The sequence below is a fragment of the Squalius cephalus genome (genome assembly GCF_949319135.1).
Source record: "Squalius cephalus genome assembly, chromosome: 14".
NCBI lineage: Eukaryota > Metazoa > Chordata > Actinopteri > Cypriniformes > Leuciscidae > Squalius > Squalius cephalus.
The window spans coordinates 15,460,906-15,481,933 of NC_137135.1; the positions used below are offsets into that span (position 1 = coordinate 15,460,906).

Consider the following 21,028-nt stretch of genomic DNA (forward strand, 5'->3'; position numbering starts at 1 on the left):
AACGGGGGCGAGACAGAACGAGGTTGAAAATTCATTAACACTGCTTAGCTTTTCCTTTGGAAAATCTATAGACCTCGCTCTCTCTGAGTAAAAATTCTAAAACAAAAAAATAACAAACCAAAATGGTACACATAAAACAATACAGTAGTAATGGGTGTAATATATTTGCATTTAATATTTTAGTAAAGGACGGTTATGACGGAATACTACGTCAGTATGAAGTGCTTTGCACCAGAGATGCGGTAACCTGTATCACCTGCCGATGCTGGGACAATGGGAATGCATGTGGAGTTTAACTGTACAAGTAAAACAGTTTTAGAGCAGGTAACTATCATAGTTACTACAATAGCTTTACTGCATGACCGCAGCATGTCACAAGTTCACATTTAACTTTTCCATGCAGTCATGCAAACAATTCACTCGGATGAGTTGCAGCTTGTAAACCAGAGCCACACCGATGAGCTTTCCACGTCTTTCTCTGATGGACCAAAGCAAAACAAAAAAAACATAAAACACCCAAAGTACAAAATATCAGCCCATCCCACTGGAAGCTCTGTCCTTGAAATCTGCAGGCGAGTTCTCTGAGGTCCGTTAGGAAGCAGTTCCTTTTTTTCTTTTTTTTTTTTTTTGCCACCAGAGCACAGGAAGCTGGCTCACCACTTCCTGTGATAGAGAGTCTAGACAGTCCTCCCCTGATTGGCTACACAGGCTCATTTCAGCCCTCCTGCTTCTTCTCCAGCAAAAAGTCTCTGCGCTCACACTTCACAATAGACATGCAATACACAGACCAAATTAATTCTTAAGGTTAGGTTGTACATTTATATAGATTTATACATATTTATATAATTCATATATTTTCAGGAATGTTAATCTGTGTGTTTTTGTTTGACGATACAAAAATTACTTTTCATCTGACACATATAAGCAACATCATAAAAACAGTCTCTTTCTTTTTTTTTTTTAAAAAAACATCCCTTAATAAAAATAAGTTCTATTTGTGTTTTGTTTTATTTTACAATATATTTTCTTTTCCGCTCCATCTTCCGCTCTATTATTACAATAGGCACTTTGTGCAGCCGCACTCCACGGTGGTCTCGATCTCCTCGGAAAAGGACGATCCATCGGAGCACTTGAAGCTGATCTTCCGTCTCCGGCTCTTGGTGGGGGCGCAGCACAGGCCCGAGTGGCAGGCGTGAGGACACTCCACCCGGGGGATTTTACTGGTGGAGGTGCAGTTTTTATGACCCATGTGACGCTTGAGGAGCTCGCGAACCATCTCTCCTTGGCACGTCAGCTCTGTGTGGAGGAGGGGACAGAGGACAGGCCATCAGATAAAGCATTTATATAATATATTAATAAACATAAGGACTTTCAGGTCACATATTGACTTGTTGCTTCACTCTTCTGGATTCTGTACGGCATGGTAATGAAACGGCATTTGCATTGCATTTAACTGAGCCTGGGGTCTCTTATGCTCCCCAAGGCTGCATTTATTTGATCTAAAATATAGTAATATTGTGAAATATCATTACAATTTCAAATTTTCTATTTTAATATATTTTGAAGTGGAATTTATTCTTGTGATGACAAAGCTGAATTTTCAGCATCATTACTCCAGTCTTCAGTGTCACATGATCCTTCAGAAATCATAATAATATGCTGATTTGCTGCTCAAGAAATATAACCTATGATCAATGTTAAAGACTGCTTAATATTTTTGTGAAAACCACGAGACATTTTTTTGTGGATTCTTTGAATAGAAAGTTCAAAGTACAGCATTTATTTGAAATAGATTTTTTTGTAACAGTGTGAGTCTTTGTCACTTTTGACGCACTTAAAGGGATAGTTCGGCCAAAAATGATATTAAACCCATGATTTACTCACCCTCAAGCCGTTCGAGATGCATATGTCAATCTTTTTTCAGACGAACACATTTTCAGTTATTTTAGAAAATGTCTTAGATCTTTCAGTGGTTATAATGTGAAGCTATGGGGTCCACTCCTTCAAGTCCCAAAAATGTGCATGCATCCTTCACAAAAGTAATCCATCCGGCTCCAGGGGGATAAACGAAGGCCTTCTGAGGGTAATCCGTGCGGTTTTGTCGTAAAATATACATATTTAAAACTTTCTAAACGAAAATAACTGGCTTCCGGCAACGGTCGACGCGCTTTCACGGGAGATGGATGCCGGTGTATGACGTAGGACGTAGCGTTTGATTTAGCTATACTTCGTTCTACGTCACAACGCTTCCTACGCTACGTCCTACGTCATACACCGGCATCCATCTCCCGTGAACGCGCGTCGACCGTTGCCGGAAGCCAGTTATTTTCGTTTAGAAAGTTTTAAATATGTATATTTTTACGACAAAACCGCACGGATTACCCTCAGAAGGCCTTCGTTTATCCCCCTGGAGCCGGATGGATTACTTTTGTGAAGGATGCATGTACATTTTTGGGACTTGAAGGAGTGGACTATCCCTTTAATGCATTCTTGTTGAATAAAAGTATTAGGCTAATTTCTTTCTTTTCATTTTTTGACTTCAAACTTTTTAACAGTAGAGAATATGCAGTATTTATCTATTTTGGAATAAATGTAAAACAGTGTTTTTACTTTTTGCGATCTCATGGAGATCTTATGGAGAAAAAGAACAACCACGTAAAAATGATGGTTATTATTGTTGAGCTCTGTTGAAACGAGATATTATTGTATGTGATGTTATTGTAATATTCTTCACCACCCAATAAAGTTTGAATGAAAATAGTGATCTGAAAAGTAGAGTGGCCTACATTATTAAATTCTTAAGATTATGAGAACAGCAACAGTAATAAAGTATTTCAGTGTGGATCATCATCTTGCTAAATAACTATTGCTAAATGGATCAACAAACCAAAAGAATGTAACAAAAGAAAAGATAGATAACAGTGTAAACACAACCTCGCTGGAAGCATTTTTGTCCCTGTAAAATAACGTTCACTGATGAATTGTGCACAGTAGGACCAGAAACATTTATTAACGATCTTGTTTTGAAGTGGTATAAGTAGCAAGCTTTTAAATTCAGATCAAGAATAATGCATATGTTTTGCAGTGCAGTGTCTCACCAGTTTCACAGGTCGGCCCGCTGTACCCAGGCTGGCAGTGGCAAACCGGCTCTCCGCTCTCCGTCGCTCTGCACTCTCCGTGCACACAGTGCTGCCCCTTACATGCGGCGGCCTCCTCCCGTCTGTCACAGGACTGGCCAGAGTATCCATCTGCACATGAGCAGCTGTATGAGGAGCCTTTAGGCACACACACACCATGCACACACCTGCACGGGAAGAAAGAGGGTATTACTGCCTGATACAAGCACAACCGTGAGTGTTTGTGTACATGCGTGTTTGTGTACCTGCTGCTCTGACAGGCGCTCTGGGAGGTCATCTGTTCACACAGTGGGCCGCTGTGGCCGGTGGGACACTCGCAGGACACCCCTGCCTCTCCTCTCTGTCTGCAGGCCCCCTGAACACAAACGGCGCAGGAGTGACAGCCCGGCAGGACGCCATCAACCCCTGCCGGTCCACCGCCGAGGTCTTGGGGTTCCCCATTGAGCCGTACGTCATGAATACAGCCGATAAAGGACTGGAATGGACGGTCTGGACCCGGTCGCAGGCCTGCCGTGTCAATCAGAGAGGGAACCCCTAAAATATGAACAACAGGCAAATATTAACACACTCATACAATATAGAGAGGGCCTGCAAATGCTTTATATTACAATCATTATGTATTCAAACATTTGGACAGCATTTTGTATGTCTCAAAGCAAGCCACTATGAAACCTTTGAAATACACTGAGGTGTCTTTGACTCTCACCGCCTATATAGAGTTGTGTGTTGTGGTCCACAGCAGGGGGGCGGGGCAGTTTGCCCAGGCTTTTTGGTGCCCCTTTATCCACCACCAAACTCAGGGTCTGATTCTGGATCAGCACCTCCACCATGTGGAAAAGACCATCATTCACGGACTCCACACTGGCAGAAAGCAGAAGACAGACAAAAATATAAACCTGTTACATTTATATAATTTAATAATATTATTATATTTATATAATATAGTAGTGGTATATAAATGTATAATTATATTAATACATTTATAATTTAATAATAAATAATAAACTTATTGCAGAAAATTTATTTTGCAACTAATTCGATTTTTTTTTAAACCAAGGAGGCAGTGTCAGTGAAGAGTAGACGTGACATTAAATATGTTACATGTGTGAAAAAAAAAAAAAATTCCCATTTCCCATCAAGCTTATATTTTGTCACATTTTGCAAAAATATTATTTAAATGTGTGTATTTAGGATACACAAAATGCTAGCTATTAAATTAGCCTTAGCGACATTTTTAACTGACCGTATCATGTCACCACTGGGGTAAATTAACTTTTTAAAATTATTGTTTTAAGCCCAAGTGAAAAGCCTGAATATGCAATACAGAATATCTCCCCACTGTCTGAAAATGCTATGGTTTCCACATTACACTCCGTCAGGTGTATTTCCAGTGAATTTGGCACTGACATGGGGAGCGCTTATGTTGTGGGAAAAGGAGAGCTTGTGTTGGCCATAAGTTCACTCTTTCTTTGAGTTAGCACGCTCAAATCACATCCTGCTGAGTTTGGCACTGTGACTGTGCGAACGCCTGAGAGCGTTTCTGTTTCACACGGTCATTTTTAAACCATTGAAGAGTGCCGTTTGTTCCCAAGTTCCATGAAACCTCCATGAAACATCTGACCAGCACAGCTGGGTGATTTTTTCCTGTTTCTGACATTGCAGTGACTGTAGCGAGCTGTTTGGCCCAGATTCTGCTGACTTCTAGGATTGTCTTTTGTTTAAAGGTGAGATTTAAGGTTATGAACTTATCACTATCCTCTGAACTAACAACAGATCATGAGAATTTGGTCTGCTCGGCTGTAGAAACCCTGGTTCTGTATTGTAGTAGTTATTGCTGGATGGAGCGCAAGCAGTTACAGACAGCTAGAGACAGTGGTTTGGCAAAGAAGACCAGAGACCAACAGAGAGAGGAGAAGGGGGTGAAAGAAATGATATTGTGGTGAGTAGAGTATATCTTAATCTCCCCTCAGCCTTAAACAAGGTTTTCCTCTTTTTCTGTCATTGCGGGAAAAAAATAAATGAATGAATGAAAACATTTATTTGTATCTATATTTAATATATGTACGTATATATGTACTAAATGGTAAAACACCTAAAACAACAGAGCATTGCCAGCAAATACATTAAGCAAACAAAGGCTAGCATTAAAATGAACTAATTGTTGCTTTGTGGGCAGGCAGCTAGTATTTGCGCTGGCTTGCAATGCAAATTTCCATTGCTGAAATGCTGAGGCCATAGGTGCGGATAGAGATCAGTGTCCCCAGATATAGGGGGTACGGTTCACGGAGGTCTTGGCTGAACAAAGACCCAACACAGGCACACGTGTGGTTTGCATTACAGGCCCATAATTCAATTCCTGTTTCAAAATAGGCTTTTGCAACAAACACTACTGTCTGCCGGCTGAGACCCCCCCAAACATCTCAAGCCTGTCCATTTGATACATCAGTACCACCAGAGATGAACAACTTTTTTATAATATAAGGACATTTTCATACACTGTCTCTGGTTTTGACAGCCGTCTTTCATTAAGTCGCTCTGAGGGCCTACATGCTGGCTGGGAAGGAAATCGGAAGAGTATTTTGTGGAAAAGGTGGTGAGAGTGGGAATGTAATGGAACAAAGAGGAAGGGTCTATTACAAGAATGAAAACAGACTTAATCAGAACATAAATCTCACTACGGGAGACAGAAGCCTTCATTTGGAACTGACAAAATGTTCTTGAATCTATGCAGTGAAGGTCTACCACCACTAGGGGGCAGTAGAAAACAACTCCTCAAGATGTAGCAAAGCAACTATTGGCCTTTTGTTCATATTCTGACAGACAGAAAATATCCTGAGGCCATAATATTTTTAGAATGGGGGGTTGAGAAGGTGGAGTGTCTTTGATGTGCGGCTAGCCTGCATATTAGCTTCAAGCAGCCCATTATGGAACTCAATAAAAACAAACAGAAACCCGTGGAAGATTTCAGCAACCTCATGTCACCCCTCTCACATGAGGGGAAGTCAATTTCCTGTCAGCTGAAAATAAAATACTCTATTTTTCCTTGAGCAAAACCGCATTATAAATGACACATACACAAAGTTAGGAACTATTACAGACTCCTTCATCTTGGAGAGTTATCTAGATCAGCAGACCTGTAGACATATTTACATTTTCCAGATTCAATTACACGGCACTATCATTTGCTTACACTAGCTACAAGTAACAGACTGCAGATGTAAAGTCAATTACGCCTTTTTAGAGCGTGAATTGCTAAACAAGGTTATGTAGCATTTAAGATATCATGGGGTGGAAGCAATAGCTTTACATATGGACTGAAGTAAAGCGCTAACATCAAAACATTTGTAAGTAGCAAAGGACAAGAGTCTCATCCTTGGGATGAGAATAATGTAGCCTTCCTAAAGATCAAACAGTAAAGCATGGCACTGGCAACGCCACGGCAATTGGTCATTGACACGGTAACGCCACGGTCATTGGTTCGATTGTCAGGGAATGCAAGAGCTGATAATATCTGTACCTTGAATGCAACAAGTCTTTATCAGCCAAATGCGTAAATGTAAATTATGTAGGCCTATGCTAATGCTACACTAAATCTTTGTGTATGGACCGTTAGCATTAGCATCCCTCAGCTTTGACTATTCTTTCTGCTATTATAGTATTAGCGTTGTTGCACATAGCAACAACAAGGAAACATCTTACGTACTCATCTTACTCAGGCTGAATTACCACTACTTTCCCTCCATTCAGACATTCTGCTCACACAGGAACTTAGTGCGGGTGAAACGAAAACAGGCCTTAAAAACATACTCTGACCCTTCCCCATTCATCCTAGCACTGTTCAGCGTTAAACCCAGTTGACATGCCAAACATTAGCTGCTTTTAGAGCTGTGGTTAGGTGTGGTGCAGGATGGCGAGCCCACGCTGAGGAGCTGGGGGCAGGGAACACTGCAATTCTAACATTCTCATTCAATTTCCTGCGATGTTTCTACAAACCGACACTGAGGAACTGCCCATGCCGCTGCTTAAACTAATACTCAGATTAGCGTGACATTTAGTAAAGGGCAGCACATTAACACGCTGCATGGACCTAAGCATTCATCTCATGGTAATGAGGCATTACTGCTAGTTAAGAGCTTCCTTCACTCTCCTCCCCAGTGCATATATCAGTCTCTCCATCTCTCTTCTCCCCTCACCCACACCCACACCTTCCATCGAGACAGGATCACATTGCAGAGATAAGTGTCCTTCACTCTTCATTGGCTCTCAGTCACTCTTCATCTCTCTGGGGTCTGATCTGTCTTCTTTTCCACCGCCCAGAACCTCCCTTTCCCTCTCACCTTTTCCATTTTCTTCATAATATTTCCTTGTTTTTCCTGTCAGGGATCTCTTCTCTCGCTGAAGTTCAGCAGGGGCAAGGTGTAAGAAGAGCTGAGTGGGACCTGTAGATGGTGTGGGAATCTTGCAGTTTTTCCCCTCTGATCTTCGCCCCACAGAGTCTTTATGACCCAGTTCCACATTTGAAGTCAAGCACCCGCAGAGAGCCACTGAACCAGACTTGGCTCAGGAATGCTCCAACCACAGCCTCAAAACTGCAGCTTCCATGGTGGGAAAACCAAAGCAAGGGAACTGCCCATACGCTGCACCCACGTCCAAGCATTGTGGCGTAGGACGGGTTACAAATTGAGCAGCTGGCTCTTCAGGGGCTCTGTTAGCTCTGGTTCCACATTGTTAGCACTAACTATGACATGGAGACCTCAGGAGCATGTTTGCCAGACCGGGGTGTGCCGTGTAGTGCCATGGCCAAATCAGCTAAATTAAGATGGAAGTATAATTTCTCTCCTTGCATTTCCTCTCCTCACATGTGAACTCTGTTCTTTACCCCAAGACAATGGGCTGCAGACATGCCAAAGCCACACATCATAATGTCACTTGGGGAAAAACAAGATAATTAGAGGGTGAGCATGGATCTATGACGGGGTAGCCAACCCTGCTCCTGAAGGGCTACCTTCCTGCAGACTTCAGTTCCAACCCTGCTCCAACACACCTGTTATACCTCGAACACCTTGATTAGCTAGTTCAGGTGTGTTTGATTAGGGTTGGAGCTAAACTCTGCAGGATGTTAGCCCTCAAGGAGCAGGGTTGGAGACCTATGATTAACGGAGGGTGCCATGATCTTGGATTTAGTAGGGTCTAATGGTCTACAAAAAGCTTGACATCAAAATTTACTTAATTCAGTCAGACCTCTGCATACTAATTGAACTGTTCAAGGACACAATGGAGTCTTGGTCTAGCACAGTAGTTCTCAAACCTGTCCTGGAGGACCACCAGCACTGCACGTTTTCTTTGTCTCCCTAATCAAACACACCTGATTCAATTCATCAGCTCATTAACCCATGTGATAATGAGCTGATGAGTTGAATCAGGTGTGTTTGATTAGGGCGACAAAGAAAATGTGCAGTGTTGGTTGGTCCTCCAGGACAGGTTTGAGAACCACTGGTCTAGCAGTTAATACATGTGCTATGCCACATTAAACCAAGGATGACCAATCCTGCTCCTGGAGGGCCAGACTTTAGCTGCAACCCTAATCAAACACACCTGAACCAGCTAATCCAGGACTTCAATCATACTAGAAAATTCAAGGCACGTGTATTGAGGCAAGGTGGAGCTATACTTTGCAAGATATTGGCCCTCAAGGAGCAGGTTTGGACACCCATGAATTAAGTGCTGGTGTTCATAGATGGTGCTCATCTCTCCTGGATTATTTTTTGTATTTTTTTTGTATTTATTTATTTTTTTAGCAGGGTTTAGCTAAGGAAGGAAAATTTATGATATATTATACCTGTACTTGTATGCCAATTGCCTACAAAGAAAGAAGCTGACCGGTACATTTCAAGATGACTGCAGACTGGGAACAATAGTGGCAATGGCAAGGCCTTAAAATAAAGCCAAGTTTTTGGAGTCATAATTTAGTTTTTAGCACTGTAGGAGGAGCAAAACACACCCAGACACGGGAAAGACGACAAAACAAAGTATACAGCCGTGACAAGCACCCATGCTACAGACATTTTGAGCTATGAAGCTCATATGGGAAATGTATGTTCGGTCTGTTCCACTCTTTTTCTTCCACTAAATAAAATGTCAAAAAAGTGCAATTGCTCTAAATACATACAGTTAAAGGCAGGGTAGGTAGGTTTTTTCTAAAAACCTTTTCCCCAAATTTGTTTAAACTGTCTTTATATACCAATACATAATTAAAATGTAAGTACTCTGAAAAGGAGAGTATAACAATCGAGTGTCTGTAGTCCTCTCAGGGCTGCAATAAACACAGCTACTTATTTCCATTCGGAACGAATGAAATGATTGGCTGGGCGACTGTCACTCTCCCTCACTACCATGGCTACCACCCCTGCTGCTACAGGAGCTGCCCACATGCGCGCACCCGTTTGACTCGAGGAGGCAAAGAGGCACGGAAGCTAGGAAGAATCACAATTATGGCAGAGAAAGAGCAGTCAAAATTCCCAGTACCTGCACATACAGTCAGCGAAGGCAAACAAGGCAAAAAAAGGAAGACAGTATTCGAAAAGGCTATGACCAAAAAGTCTTTGGATAAAGCAAGAAGTCAGACGAGAGTCAATATCGGCCAACAGTGCTTTCATTGTGGAAGCTCTAACATGCAAAACACCGTATATATGTTATGAATCTTACACGAAATTCACCTTCATCACAGTGTAACTGATGGTAATGGGAAAACGTGTATCAATGCAACCTCTTTTTAGCTTTGCCTTATGTTACTAGCTTGTTACCGAATCAAACTCAATATATTTTAAACTTTACCAGTATCGATATGCTAGCTTGATAGTGAGTACTAACAGCCATGTTAGTTGTTTATATTCATAATGATAAAGTTAGGTATTTTATTACATGTGACTCTGACATGATGTCACTACATGCACTGCGCTCCTCTCCGCTCGGCAAACGCGTCCTCCAGCTGAGCGGTCGGCATCGCGCATTCATGTGTTTTGGGGGCGTGGCTTTGGAAGGAGCCCAGAAGGGAGGGGGTGGGAGTGAATGGAGTAAGTAGCTGTGTTTATTGCAGCCCTGAGAGGACTACAGACACTCGATTTTTATATTCTCTTTTTCAGAGTACTTACATTTTAATTATGTATTGGTATATAAAGACAGTTTAAACAAATTTGTGAAAAAGTTTTTTAGAAAAAACCTGCCTACCCTGCCTTTAATTCCGTTGTTTCTAATTTTAATTGTATGCATCCTTGGTCTGCAAAGACAAGGAATCTGGTTGAAATGTTATTTTCCATGCTGAGACTCCCTCATACAGCAATCGATTCAGCCCTTTCTGCAGACAGAAGGGAAGAGTGGCCCTATGCAGCAGGAACGATCAATACGAAGTCATCAAGCAGGCAGGCACCCAGCTCACCGCTGTTCACTTCTACTGCCTGCTAAAACAGCTGCCAGTCACAAATGTTCACACTCTGCTTCTGCAGACGTAAATGCCGGAGACCCTGATATATGCCATATACCCATTCTTAACAGACATAGACAAGAATGCAGAGGAACTGTAGGCTTTCATTGTTTGTGTGTAGACTGGATTTAAAAGCTTGAATCTGGGCTCTTGAAACCCATTACAGAGCCTGTGCAAGCTTAATGACATCCGCAGTGACCCACCAGGCCGGAGTCAGGCACCATCTGCGCCAGACTCAACAAGCCAGTTGTCTGCTGAAAGGGCAGAAGGTGAGGGCTAAGAGCTCTGTGTTTATGGGGGCTCCAATGAGCATAGAAATCATGGCGGCTGCAGCACAGAAGCGTTCACATGGGAACAGACCAGAGAAGCAAGCTCTCGCCTGAGGCAGATTCAAGCAGTCATGTAAACCCGGGGCTCCTATATGGTTTTATGATGTGCCATGAGCTTACAGGGATTAAAGTTCCCTGAGAACAGGGAGAAAACGTACCCACAAACACGCCTTTTTCACCTCAAACTATTCTGAATGAGAGCAGGGTGCCTCCTTTGAAACTCAATCATTTTTATGGAAGATGAATGAGTGTGTATTTTTGATGTATGGAAATAATTTAGAGTGGTATTGATTAGACTGGTTTAGATTATGGTGCAGCAAAAACAGCTAGCTGTATGGCTTTATTTATTGTGAAGAACAGAAGTGTGATTGTGTTGGTACAAAACCTAGTGAACTACACAGGCAGCTGACTTCTTAGGGAAAATCATAACTGAAATGGAACCACTTTAGTGACACTGGAGACCTGCAACTGATTTCAATAATCTGCCAATAGCATGTTACTAAGCTAACAATGAAATACTGAAATAAACATGTGTTTATACATAGTACACATATAAATGAATGAATTTAATTCAATTTTAATCAACATTCCCCTCAAAGCATTCACCATCTTGGAGTTTGGCATAGTGCATTCTGGGATTGCCTTTTCTTCTGAGGATACATACAATACTGTTTAGGATTCTCAAAATGAAGGACCCTAAAGGCGGGCATACACCGTGCGATGTCTGTGTGATTTCAGCAAGGTTACCTACTCCCACTGAACGAGTAGATCGCATGTGATGTAAAGCCAAAGCTCAGGATTTATGTGCTCACACTATACAGTCCAAACGTCGAGCTGCGACTTGACTGCTCACACTATACGTCTGAAATATGCGCGATAAACCCCCGTGCCGGGTTGCGGCAAAGATGATATCCAGAGATATTGTCAAAACAAGCATCAGCTATCAATATCAAGATGATTTAGCATTTCCAATTTATGTACTAAATTATTATTAGAATTATTGTATTATTATTATTATTATTAGGGAAGGCCTAGGCTACTTTTATCATTAAATTGATTGGCTATTATAATTAATTTGCCACGCAATAATTTCATAGTGCATCACCGCATAGCTGTGAGGATAAAAAAATATCACATATAAGCTCCTCATCATTGAAAATTGTCTAAAACATTTCCGTCAATTACAATGAATTATAGGCATCTAATTGAAATTATTAACAGTCTATAATATGTGTGAACACTGCAATAATTAGTCATCAATGAAAATTAAAAACAGCTTTATTTCAAAAACATTGTTTAACAAATGAATAAAAGAGGCACGATACATTGCAGGTGGCTTGGAAAACGTGGGTAATATATGATTAATCCATTTTGCAACACAAACTGGAGGTAAGCAACAGTAATTTGTAGCTTGAGCTAAAGAACTTAAAGATCTCCCTCTATTCGTTTTCTTTCTTGCTGCAGATGAAATGGTTAAACTTCTGTTTTCGCGCCGGCGCAGTGAGGGAAAAAACTCTGAGTTTAGGGCAATCGGTTCGTAGCTCTGCTTCAACTGTGCAATATAGTCACGAGGAGCGACCAAAATTTCTGACATGCCAGAAACTCATCCGACCATCCGATTGCCGGTCGGGAGAGGTTAATCGCCTCTCGTTTCTCCCTGTACACTGCACAAACACTGCACGACAAACGACGCACGACAAAGCTGAAATGACCCGAAAAAGAGTCGCTCAAGTCAGAATTCGGCTCAAAATCGGACGAAAATCGCACAGTGTATGTCCGCCTTAAGGGGTAACATAATTATGCTACCTATTATGTCGAGAGAGCCTACACTCACATGAAAAAACTTTTTTCAACTAAAGTCAGCTGGATGGCATACAGTAAAATTTGTCAAAACTTTTGACAGCTTCAGGGATTTTGTTAAAACTACAGATCGTACTTCCCTGCAGTACCATTAAAGGGACAACTTTGTTGTATTTACCCCAACACGTGCTTATTAGTACCTTTGAGTACTGCCTTCTAAGGTACTTCTATGATCCTTTTGAGGGTTAATAAAGTACAGTTGTCCCTTTGAGGGTACTGCCCCTAAAAGTATTGTGCCCCTAAAGGTACACTTATTGCACATATTATTTGAGAGTGTAGGATGCCTTAAAATAGTGTGTGTGTGTGTGTGTGTGTGTGTCTGCTCACCTGTACACTGTGGTTGGGGGGTACTTGGCAACATCATAGATCAAACGAATGTGTCCCTGGTACAGCTCTAGGGCGAGTGGGTCATGGTCCTCTTTATACAACAGAATGCCATTGTCCTTATCTGTGGCCATCTACAAAGTCAGAGAGGCAGAAAATGGGAAATAGACAGCAAAAGATTAGTGAAGGAGAACAGCAGGAATACTTTTGAAGAAGTAAAAGAAGGATGTTGAAAACAATCAAGAGTGCGCGATAAGCACACTATTTCAACACAACACGCACACCGAGAGAACCGCCGTAGGCCTGGCACTTAACTCCTGTTTAGTCGAGGGCATCAAACGATACGCCTGCGAGCAAGCTGTGATGGAAAACAGCTCACGTTTATATATAAGCAGTAGGACGGGAGGACAGTTGATGGCTTATGGAGTGTAGAAGCCTCTCTACACATCAGTTGAGATCGAGTGGACTGCTTACACTCATAGCCTGGAGGCATATGAGCAGTTAATGTGTCCCTGTATTCGGTTTCTGTCAGTGAATAAGTCACAGGAGGACCAAGCCATTAACTCTGTTTAGCACAGTTTTACTAAGAACGCTGGAAATAAAAAAGCAACCTAATTTGATTGCTTTTCTATATTTGCTGCTCCCAAGTGCCCAGCCTCTGCGTGTTGCCTTTTAGAGCCCGTTCACGCTCAGTCTGATGTGACTGAAGAGAGTGAAAGTGTAACATATTCTGAAATATTTGGCATCAATACCAAGTCTAAAGATGAAATAATGTCGTTCTATTATATTTGACTTAATGGAAAAGTCCAAAATGATTAATCCACACAACAACTGGACTAAAAAGTTGTTTCTCTATTTTTAATTTAATATTTAATCCTGTTTTTTTTTTTTTGTTGTTGTTTTTTGACAATCAACGGTAAATTAAGATGGAAATTTAGAGGAAAGTGAAAATGCGTTTTGTTAAAATAGGCTTTGTGCACATGGTATTTGGATTCCATCACACAATTTACATAATTAATGACTTAAGAAATTAATTAATTTTTAAATCATCTATGAAGATTCCTGAAAACTGGCATCACTTATCTGAATGGTCTGAGTATCTGAACAATGAAAAAATTGACCCAGCTTCTGAATAAACAAACAATGTAACATTGCGGTTTGAACTTAGTGTGAAAATGTTCATACAGATGCACCGTTTCATTTTAAAACCTCATTGTTCATGTTTTCTTGCGAAAAATTCAGACTTGGTTTAGAAAGCAACACAGAGTATAACCAATGCACTATTTCTCACAAGGAGATAAACATCTACTGAGCTCTTTTTAATTTCTCCTACTTTAATTAACATTAGTGTGCCCTCCCGACAGTGAGAAGATATAGGCTCATTTGTAGCAGATCTAGCGGTCACGCAGTACCCCTGATTGCAACGGATAACAGCCCAGCTCAACCTCTATTACCATAATATATGTCCTCAGGAGAGGAATTATTCACACAGGTGGACAAGAGGTGACATTCGCATAATGTCAGAGAGGCCAAAGCTGGCTTAAACCATGCACTGCGGATGAAAAAAAAAGACCTAGAATAGATGACAGAGAGGCAGATCGCTTCTCATGGCCGTTGATGAGAGTTTGGTTGATATGCAGACTGTCCTGAGGCTAGTGATATGTGAAGTCTATATTACAGAAACTGATCTGGGACCTATTGTTAAGCATTACAGGAAGTGGTTGTAGGTGTACCTGGAGGGATATGTGCATGGGTGGTCGGATCTTGGCGCCGGAGAGCTCTACGTAGGTATCTTTGCCGAGGAAGTGCACTGTGACCATTTTATGGCACTTGATGCCGAAGAAGCCAGGTAGACAACGGCACACGGGCTCTCCCTCCACGACCAGACACTGGGCTCCGTTTTGACAGTCAGATTGATCACATGGACTCGTCTTTTGGAGCAATACCATTGGTGGATGATTCTCACAGAACAACCCGCTAAGGAAAAAGAGATATAAGGCATTTACACTGCCGGTCAAAAGAACGGAATAATTAGTATTTGTCTTTTATGTCTTTTTCAAAGTATTTTATTCTCACCAAGGCTGCTCTTATTTGATCAAAATACTGTAAAATAATAATTTGAATATGTTTAACAATGAAATTTATTCCTGTGATGGCAAAGTTGAATTTTCAGCAGCCATTACTCCAGTCTTCAGTGTCACATGCTCCTTCAGAAATCATAATTGAATACTGTATATTAAGTATATTATTGAACAGGAATATATAAGCAAATTTGGTAACAGTTTATTTTACAGTGTCTTTGTTACATGTAGTTTCTATAGTAATTTTGCATAATTACATACAACTAACCATAAACCAAACCCTAATCCTAACGTTAACCCTATAGTAAATATGTAGTTAATTAATATTACACAGTACATAAATGTATAATTACACTGTAACACGGACAACGTAAAATAAAGGGTAACCACCATTTTTCAAGCACTTTTAATTGAACTTTCTTTCTTTCTTAAATCTAATTCACACAGGAGAAGAAGATGGTGTTAGAATATTGATAGAGTGTCAGGATGGGTGGTAAGCCAGATTAATGCTGGGCTCAAGACACCATCAGGCCCTTAATCAGTAGCTGTGGTGGAGTGAGGGATGCTGGGGAGAGAGCGATTGTTCTGCCACACATGCACACACATACATGCTAGTGTTATAATTAGACACATGGAGATTCATCTTCTGTGCATCTCAGATTTAATGATACACAAGCATATAATAAAGCACCAACAGAAGCTGTGTGTGTGTGTACCTGATTAAATGGCCTCTTTATGGACAGCTAAAAATGTCAGGATCAGTATTTATCTGTAGTTTTTACATTTGAATGATATAAAAAAATATTTTATAAAAAAGAAAGAAAAATATATATTTGAAATGTGACAAATTATATAATAATATTTGAAACTTAATATTTAATATATATTAATATATTATTTTAAACAATAAAAATATTAATTAATAGTTATTGGTATCATTATTATTATTATTCAAGACCAAAATGGTTCTCATAGGTTCTACATCTGTCAATTATTATAGTAGTTATAATTAGCTTAACAAACAACAGACGTCTATGCTGTGTCCTTTACATAGGTAAAGTAAACACACCTGAGTGTGAACAATGCACGTGTCTCACCTGAACCCCTCCCTACACACACATGTGTATCCATTGATGGCGTCGACACACTCTGCCCCGTGCTGGCATTTGTTCTCCAGACAGTCGTTGTAATCCTGCTCACACTGCTGGCCAACATAACCTGGCAAACATTCACACCTGAAAAAGAAAACAATAAAAACGATTTAAATGCTAGAGATGACCAGCAAAAGAGGCAGCTCTGGCACTAGGTGAGTTAAATACTACTTGGTAGTGATAATGACACTTCTGACTACAACTATAGGCCATTATTACATTACATTACAGGCCGGTCATGTTGTCTTTCCTGTGGAATTATGAGCTATATTCTGCGTTCTCCCATGCTCCATTTCCCATAGGCACTCACACACTCACCTGTAGCCCTTACTGAGAGGAACACACTTGGAGTCATGTTGGCAGAGGTCAAACCCAGGCAGACAGGGGTCAATCACCTCCTCACACAGATCACCTAAGAGACACACAAAGAAAAGGAACAAATCACTCTAACAGTTGTCCGGATTTGATCGCATGCTGAAACACTCAGGGCCTCTACTGGGTGAAGCTCACAGTTGGCCAAAGGAACTCTTTGACTGAACATTCAGCATGTGTGACCCTCCTTGAGGTGTTTTCGCCCCACACACCATCTGCCAGCATTTAGACTGTGAGGCTTTTCTCCAACAGGCTCAACTGAAAACACATCTTTGTGTGATGGCAAAGTCTTTCTTGAGCACTCAGCTCAGCGGGGTCCAATCGAAGGCACTAAATCACTGCCAACCAGAACCTTCAATACATTGCCTGTTCCTGTCCACCTGCTGTAGGACGTCCGGCTTTGCAACAGGCAGTGCTAGGTCTGATCCAAACTCCACATCCCTGTACTCATTCACCCGGATTCCTAGCATTTCCTGTCCAGCACACTTGTGTTGGTGTTGCTGGCCGCATGGCACAGCAGCAGCCGCTCAGAAACAGATGTACCCTCTCTGTGCTCCGGCCCTCGAGACGAGGTTTAGGTGGTCTGCTGCCAGGCCAATTTCCTCTAGACCCCTTTCTGCAGCAACTGTGTGTGTTCTTCAGGGAATCAGTACAGTCTGTGTCTACAGGTCACACACGACTGCCTGTGTTTCCTGCATGCACCTCACAGGCTGGGATCTGGCAAACAGCTCAGGCTGTAGAGTTTTAAATCAAATCTGAATGTTGTTGGTAAGACTAGTACAGACTGAGGTTAATACAGAACAATCTTCAGTAGAATTTGCAACAGCTGTTAAAATGCACACAGAGATACAGAAATACAATGACAATGGAGAAGGAATGAATGTTTAAGAGACTTGACCACATTAAACGAGGGCTGAAACAACGTTGCCTTGCATAGTTTGGATAATGACATTTTGGGACATTTTTCTGCTAACTTTTAAACTACCGTTCAAAAGTTTGGGTTCTGTACGATTTAAAACTACATTTATTTGATCAAAAATACAGTGAAACAGTAATATTGTGAAATGAGTATATTAGAGAACATGTGACACTGAAGGATTATGTGACACTCACAATATGAAAATCCAGCTTCGTCACAGGAATAAATTACATTTTAAAATATATTCAAATAGATATATTCAAAATGTAATTTATTCCTGTGACAAAGCTGGATTTTCATATTCATTACTCCAGTCTTCAGTGTCACATGATCCTTCAGTCTCAAATGATCCCTAATATACTAATTTCATGCTCAAGAAACATTTCGTATTATTACCAATGATGTGCTGCTTATGTGGAAACGTTGATACTGTTTTTCAGAATGTTTTAATGAATAGAAAGAACAGTATTTATTTGAAATAAAAATATTTTGTAACATTAACTTAACTGTCACTGTTTGTCATCATTTCAATGCATCCTTGATGAATAAAAGTACTAATTTCTATCAAATAAAATAAAATAAAATAAAATAAAACCTGCCCACAAACTTTTGAAAGGTAGTGTAAGTCCCAGTATAACTGTAAATCAGGGTTCCTCAAACTCGGTCCTGGAGGGCCACTGTCCTGCACAGTTTAGCTCCAACCCTGATCAAACACACCTGAGCAAGCTAATCAATGTCTTCAGGATCACTAGAAACTCACAGCTAGGTGTGTTTGATCAGGGTTGGAGCTAAACTGTGCAGGACAGTGGCCCTTCAGGACCGAGTATAAGAAACCCTACTGTAAATGGACACAATGTTTAAAAACGAGAGAAAACATCACCAGTCTATTTAATCTCCAACTCTCCACTTTTTATATGAATTTGAAAGTACTAAAAAATATATTTGCTGATGAGCTCTAGCCAGTCTGTCAGGCAAAAAGAGTAAGATGAGCAGCACCAGCTTCCTGCATGCAAGAAAAGTCTCAAATGAGATTTTTATTCAAATATCACAGTTGTTTCTGGGAGCAAATGAAGACTCTAGCTTAAAAAGACCTCAGTAATCCCACACGTCTCCTCTAGAGTTCCTATATCTAACTCCTAGGACTTTCAGGGGAAACCTCTGAGCTAAAGTTGATCCTTACATGAAACTTAACTGAGAACTCCACTAAGATCAACCTCTGAGCAATACAGTTTTTCTCTTTCTTGGTTTAAAACTCAGTTTAAGGCTGTGCCCTTTAAGCAGACAGCTGTTTGTGCCCTACAAGCTTATGGATGTGGCCAGGCCTGGACCGCAGCAAGTACACACACTCTCTACACACCAAATGTACCCGCTCCAGGGGAGGTGGCAAAGAGGAATGCCGTTATAATGACAGGGCCCGCTAGGAGCAGTTGCACTTCCTATTTTGAGGAAGGAGAAGAGCGGAGGGCAGAAAAGAAGGGAGGACCAGAGCAGTGGTGCCACTGCTCAGCACTTGGCAAATCAGAAGTGGAAATGAACAGACAGCTTTAACAACAGCTGAACTCTAAATCCGCTGAGTCAGAACCTTTGTCAAAAGCTGGTTTGTTTAGTAAAACTGCCCTCTACCAGCATTAACATGTATATTATTTTGGTTTCCTAATGTTTTCTTAGCCACCTCAGTTGTGGCTGGAGGATATAAATGCAATTGGCACAGTCTGGCCGGTGAAATGGCCTCATTGCGGTACGACTGAAACAGACAAATAGGGTAATATGACTCAGAAAATTGTATCAGAGTCTGAGACACTGAGTGCATTTACAGGCTGGTTCAATGAGGTTAAACTGGTACCTTTGTAGTTAGGAGGGCAGACACAGGTGTAGTTGTTGATGCCGTCCACACAGGTGGAGTTATTCTCACAGTCGTTGTCTTCACAGTCATCAGGATTCAGCTCACACTGCTGGCCCTCATACCCAGGTGGACACACACAGCTACAGGAATGGTAAGGCACAAGACAATGATCAATACTTCAAATGTTAGAACAAAAGAAAACACATGGGTTTCAGTGATTTAGCCCTGAGACCTGCCAGACTGTTTTTCTTTAGTCCTGCAGCAATACCAGTGTCAATTGTTGCTATTCATGTCTCATTGTTTGGTCTCTAAAGCTATGTCTCGTTTCGAAGGCTGTGTCCTCCGGAGGTGGCATTTGTCGGCTGCATACGTCATACGCGGAACAGTAACTATTATAAAATGAACAGTTATTCCAAGTGAAGTATAAATCGCTGTCATTTCTTAATGACTTTGGAATGTAGTGGTCAGTTTACTGAAATGAAGCAGCCTCAATGACGAATGCGGCCGACAAATGAAATGCAACCTCCGGAGGACTCCACCTTCGAAATGAGACATGGCTTAAATGCACCATGATAACTATGGAGGACAATGAAAACAAAGCTATTGTATGGCTTTAGATGGCTTCTACTAGCATATTAGTTATATGGATCACTTTTATGGAACGGTTTGTCCTTCTCTGAGCTATTAAGCTGGACAGTCTCTGGTCACCATCCACTTTCTTTGAGGAAAAGAGCAGCCTTAACATTCTGCAAAATGCCTCCTTTTGCGTTCCACCAAAACCAAGCAATATGATTGTGAGCAGATGATGGAAGCACTGTTATTCTTTTAAGATGGAGATCATACATCCAGTGTCGTAGTCTAAAGATCGAGACCAGAAAAGGGTCGAGTCTGAGGTAAGACATAAGAGATGAGTCCAAGCCCATATTTTCATGGTCTTGGTCCTCAAGTCCAAACCAAAGACCATATTTTCACGGTAGTGTCTTGTTGAGAGCACAAGGACTCGGTCTTGACTCAAACTCAACCCTCTTCTGATCTCGGTCTTGACTCAAACTCAAATGAGCTGGTCTCGACTACATCACCTGCTGAAATCCCAAGCAGCCCTTAATATATGTAGTTTTTCACTGTTGTTTTGTCTTTCTGTTGCTATCCGTAAGTCTTGTGGGTCTGATCCATCAGTGACTGAGGCTCAGTGTTTGATAAACCTCCATCTCCATGGTGACTTGTTGAGCAATAGCAGTAAAACTTATCTCAGCGTTTAGCAGAACCCACACCCGTTTGTACCCTTCCACCCAGTCCCTGCCCTCTGGCTGCAAACACTCAGGGGCTACGCCAGAAACTGATATATTCCACCCACAGACACATAAAACACACAAATCTCTGGGCTCATTTGCTAGCTGTTTTTTGTAAAGTCAATGTGCAATTCTGTTTTCTTCTGGATGTGAAGCGGCTGCCCTACAAAAATGGTCTAATATGACATTACCAAAGTCGCCGGGTGATTTATAGGGCGCAGGGGACATTTATTGTGCCATTAC

At 41.2% G+C, this 21,028-nt stretch overlaps 1 protein-coding gene across 1 annotated transcript in view; it reads right to left on the bottom strand.

The window, feature by feature from the left end:
• Window positions 1-310: 310 nt before the first annotated feature.
• The window catches only part of slit3 (slit homolog 3), a 63,247-nt gene continuing 42,529 nt past the window's right edge, over window positions 311-21,028 (bottom strand). The window contains exons 21-29 of the mRNA XM_079891739.1: window positions 19,497-19,636; window positions 16,681-16,774; window positions 16,309-16,446; window positions 14,864-15,107; window positions 13,134-13,264; window positions 3,844-3,998; window positions 3,383-3,671; window positions 3,099-3,304; window positions 311-1,296 (exon numbers count right to left, since the gene is read on the bottom strand). Of these exons, the coding sequence (XP_079747865.1) occupies window positions 1,055-1,296; window positions 3,099-3,304; window positions 3,383-3,671; window positions 3,844-3,998; window positions 13,134-13,264; window positions 14,864-15,107; window positions 16,309-16,446; window positions 16,681-16,774; window positions 19,497-19,636 (1,639 nt within the window). The 3' untranslated portion in view covers window positions 311-1,054. The remainder of the gene's footprint in view (window positions 1,297-3,098; window positions 3,305-3,382; window positions 3,672-3,843; window positions 3,999-13,133; window positions 13,265-14,863; window positions 15,108-16,308; window positions 16,447-16,680; window positions 16,775-19,496; window positions 19,637-21,028) is intronic.